Genomic DNA, 4,094 nt, shown 5'->3' on the forward strand with positions numbered 1-4,094 from the left:
AAAAGAAACACATGTCTTTTGCAGCAACATGGATGGAGCTGGAGGAGATCATGCTTAGTGAGGTAAGCCAGAAAGAAAAAGAAAAATACCCAATGGTTTCTCTCATAGCAGGGATATAATGGAACAGGTGAGAAAATAATGATAATGACGAGCAGCTACATACCAGAGACATTTTGTGGGGGTGGAGTGGGAAATGGGATCAAAAACAGTGGGGGGAGGGGAGTGCACTGGTCTATGGTGATGGCACAGGGTGATTTGGTAATGGGAAGCCCAAGGGGATTGCAACTGAGATGGGAAAATGCACAAAAATATGTAAAAGTAAAATGTTATAAAATTTAAAAAAATAAAATAAAATAGAGCCTCCTGGTCCTCCCTGGTGGCACAAGGGGTTAAAGAGCAGCACTATGAAGCCACCTGGAGCCACTGTGGCACAAGTTCGATCCCTGGCCAGGGGTGTGACCCAGGTGGTGCGGCAGGCCTCTCCTGTCTTGGCCATGCTCCCCTCAGCAGTGTACTTTGTCAGTCCACCTGTTCTGCTCCCCATTCTGTCTCTGGTGAATCCTCTCACCGCCCCTGAGCCTCTCGCCTGTACCCCAGCTCTTATAAGCATAAATAATCTTAAAAAAAAAGAGCCTCCACTTTTGATCCTGTCACAAGGCCCCCATGGACTGCAGATGAATTTCTCAGGCTCTTGTGGCATGTGACCAGGTTCTGACCAATGGGGTGTAAATGGAGGTGTCATGTGATTTCTAGGACCTGACCCTTAAAGGAAGAGGTGTGTTCTCTTTGCACCCTCGCCCCCACACTGTGTTCCCATCACCCCACAACTGCAGGCCTCGTTCCGCCTGTGCTCACACTATGTGTTCTCCCTAAATGCCTGCCTCCCTTCTCCATCTGGGACCTGAAAGGGTCCCCTCTGTGAGGAGGCCTTCCTCATGTCCCAAAGCTGTGACATAATTGTAACGTGACATGGTGGAGCCAGGGCCCAGATGGGGCTTAGTGCAGAAAGTGCTGCATCGACTCTAAGCCTCGAGGTGCGCCTGGTGGGCGGGTGCGCTGTGCTCCCTGGCAAGTGCATCCTGGCTTGCTTCACAGCCAGGGAGCACACTCACTACTGCTGTCAAACACCACAGAAAGAGCACATCCAGCAGTCTCCGTGCTCCAGCTGTGGAAGCCTCACTCCCTTTGCAGATGGGGGACAGTCCCAGAGGGGCTGTGTGTGCTTGAATAAACACCCACATCCTCAGATGCCTGAATTCTGATTCTTCCCACCAGGCCCTGCTGCCCTCTGACAAGCCAAAGCACCAGCTGAGTATCAAGCACTTCAGAAAAGGAAGCCAAGTTCCTGGTACACCAGGATGGGTCTGGATGGATCATTTCTCCATGATGTAACAGTGGCCCAGTTTGGCTTGGAGGGAACTGCCTGCCCGCAAGTGGATACACTTGGGCGAGAGGGCTAATCAGCATGCTCTGTCCTCCTCCCAATAAAGGGCCATCTTGAAGTTCTCTCCCTGGAACCTGCATCTTGAGCGAGTGGGAGCATGAGGAGGACCAGGGCAGGCACAGTGCTCACTGAAGGGCCTGTCCGTCAGTTTTTCCCCCTCCAGAGCCCCAGAGTTCTTATTCCCCTGCTTCCCATTTTGTTTCTCCAAATCTCCCTTATATGGTAGCCCACAAGTTCACAAGTAAGCCACATTTGCTTTCTAATGCTCAAAACCAAGAACCCTATGTAATACTGTTGTACTAAATTGAGTTTCAACTCTTTATTATCTGTCAGTCCTCCCAACTGATTGCCTTACCGCACTTTGTTCCCTCAATGAGCCTTCTTCCTCCCGGAGAGAGAAATTTAGGGAGACACTGATGGGCGAGATGAGGTCCTGAATGCATACCTGAGGAGGAAGATAAGAAAATAACCTATGTCACCAGTTTAACCTTTACCACATTTCCAGTTGAACACTTTTTTGTTTTTTAAATTTTATTTCATGCTTACAGAACTGGGGTACAGGCTAGAGGTGTGGTGGGTGAGAGGATTCACCAGAGACAGAGTGAGGGTAGCAGCGGGCAGGTCAGGAGAGGTCTGCCATGCCATGTGGGTCAGCTCCCCGGCCGGGGATCAAACTCATGCTGCAGTGGCTTCGTAGAGCTTCATAAGTTGGTGCTTTAACCCGTTGCGCCACCAGAGAGAGCCCTCCAGTTGAACACTTTTAAAAAAAGATTTATTTATTTATGCTTATAAGAGCTGGGATACAGGCCAGAGGTGGGGGGGGGGTGACAGGATTTATCAGAGACAGAATGGGGAGCAGAACAGGCAGATCTACTGAAATACACTGCTGAGGGGAGCGGAGGGGTCTGCCACGCCATGTGCTCAGCATCCTGGCTGTGATCAAACTCCTGCTGCAGTGGCTGTGGATAGCTTCACAGTACAGTGCTTTAATACCTTGCACCACCAAGGAGGCCCCTAAATGCACACTTTGTCTTTGTTTTACAAGTGATAAAACTCGTAGCTAGTTGCCAGTAGTGGAAATACACTTACTATATGTCACATGATTATAAATAAATGTCTGCAATAGCTTCTCAGCATGTCATTCCTCTGCCCCAATTCCATAGCAGATATCACTAATCAACCCTAGCACTCTTCCCATTAAGTACTAACAGATAGATCTGATCTTTGTCAAATTGCTCTAAGCAGCCATTATCAAAGTTTGTATAAGAAAAGAATATTCTGGACCTCCCTGGTGGCACAGGAATTAAATTTCAGAGCTATCAAACTTATCAGCAGCCACTGTGCTATGGATTTGATCCCCGGCCGGGGAGCTGACCCACATGGCACAGCAGACCTCTCCTGACCTGCCTGATACTCCCCTCAGCAGTGTGTTTCAGTCAGTCTGCCTGTTCTGCTCCCCACTCTGTCTCTGGTGAATCCTTTTACCCGCTACGCCTCCGACCTGTATTCCAATTCTTATATGCATAATTAAATAAATCTTTTAAAAAAGGAATATTCTAGAATAACAGGAATATCCTACTTCCTTAAGAATAGGTATAAGTCTAAGTGTTTTGTTGTTACCAGTGCCAGAGACTGGCACTTTGTGAACATACAAATTGCATTCATCTAAATTTTCTGCCAATCTGAAGAGGCAGGCATTATTATTGCCATGTTAGAGTAAGAAACAAAGTTTTAAAAGGTGACACAATTTTCTGAGGACTAAAACTATGAATGAACCCAAATCTGTTCAGTTCCCAAGTCTAAAGTCTTTCTAGCATGTTACATGCCTCTTCTTTGACAAATTTACATTTAAAATTTCCAAATCTTGTAACAGCTGTTGGGGGTGTGGTATGAAGAGGCAGTAGGGCGTGGAGTTGAGGTATGAGTGAAAGAAGGGTGTGAGCTGATAATTGTTAAAACTTGGTGACAGGCATTTTGTGGCTTATAAAACTATTTTTTTTCTACTTTCATATGTTTGAAATTTCCCATAATAAAAAATAAAACAGGGACTTCCCTGGTAGAATAGTAGGTTAAAGTGCAGCACTGCAGGCTAGATACAGCCACTTCACTAAGAGTTTGATCCCTGGCCCAGAGGTGACCCACATGGTGCAGCAGACCTCTCCTGTCTCCCCCGCTGTTCCCCTCAGCAGTGTACAGCCTCAGTCTGCCTGTTCTGCTCCCCTCTCTGTCTCTGGTGAATCCTTTCACTGCCCTGGACCTCTGGGCTGTACCCCAGTTCTGTATGCATAAATAAATAAATCTTTTTAAAAATGTATAAAAAATAAAATCAGTTATAAAATCTTATGAAATATTTAAGAGACAAGAATAATTAAATGTCTATGTTATTTTTACAAGTTGTCCTAAGCAAATTAATTCAGGGCATTTTAACCATTGTTTAAACTATTTTTTTTAAAGATTTATTTATCTGTGCATACAAGAACTGGGGCACAGGTCAGAAGTGCGGGGGGTGAGAGGATTCACCAGAGACAGAGTGGGGAGCAGAACAGGCAGATTGGTTGAAATACACTGCTGAGGGGAGCAGCGGGCAGGTCAGGAGAGGTCTGCTGTGCCATGTGGGTCAGCTCCCTGGCCTGGGATTGAACTCATGCTG

The 4,094-nt window shown here is 46.6% G+C and overlaps 1 protein-coding gene across 1 annotated transcript in view; it reads right to left on the reverse strand.

The window, feature by feature from the left end:
- ITGAL (integrin, alpha L (antigen CD11A (p180), lymphocyte function-associated antigen 1; alpha polypeptide)) overlaps window positions 1–4,094 on the reverse strand; it is a 34,254-nt gene that overhangs the window by 10,612 nt on the left and 19,548 nt on the right. Inside the window, exon 18 of the mRNA XM_004691684.2 lies at window positions 1,800–1,889. Coding sequence (XP_004691741.1) covers window positions 1,800–1,889 — 90 coding nt within the window. The remainder of the gene's footprint in view (window positions 1–1,799; window positions 1,890–4,094) is intronic.

The sequence above is a fragment of the Condylura cristata genome, unplaced genomic scaffold (genome assembly GCF_000260355.1).
Source record: "Condylura cristata isolate star-nosed mole 26May11 unplaced genomic scaffold, ConCri1.0 scaffold00032, whole genome shotgun sequence".
Lineage (NCBI taxonomy): Eukaryota > Metazoa > Chordata > Mammalia > Eulipotyphla > Talpidae > Condylura > Condylura cristata.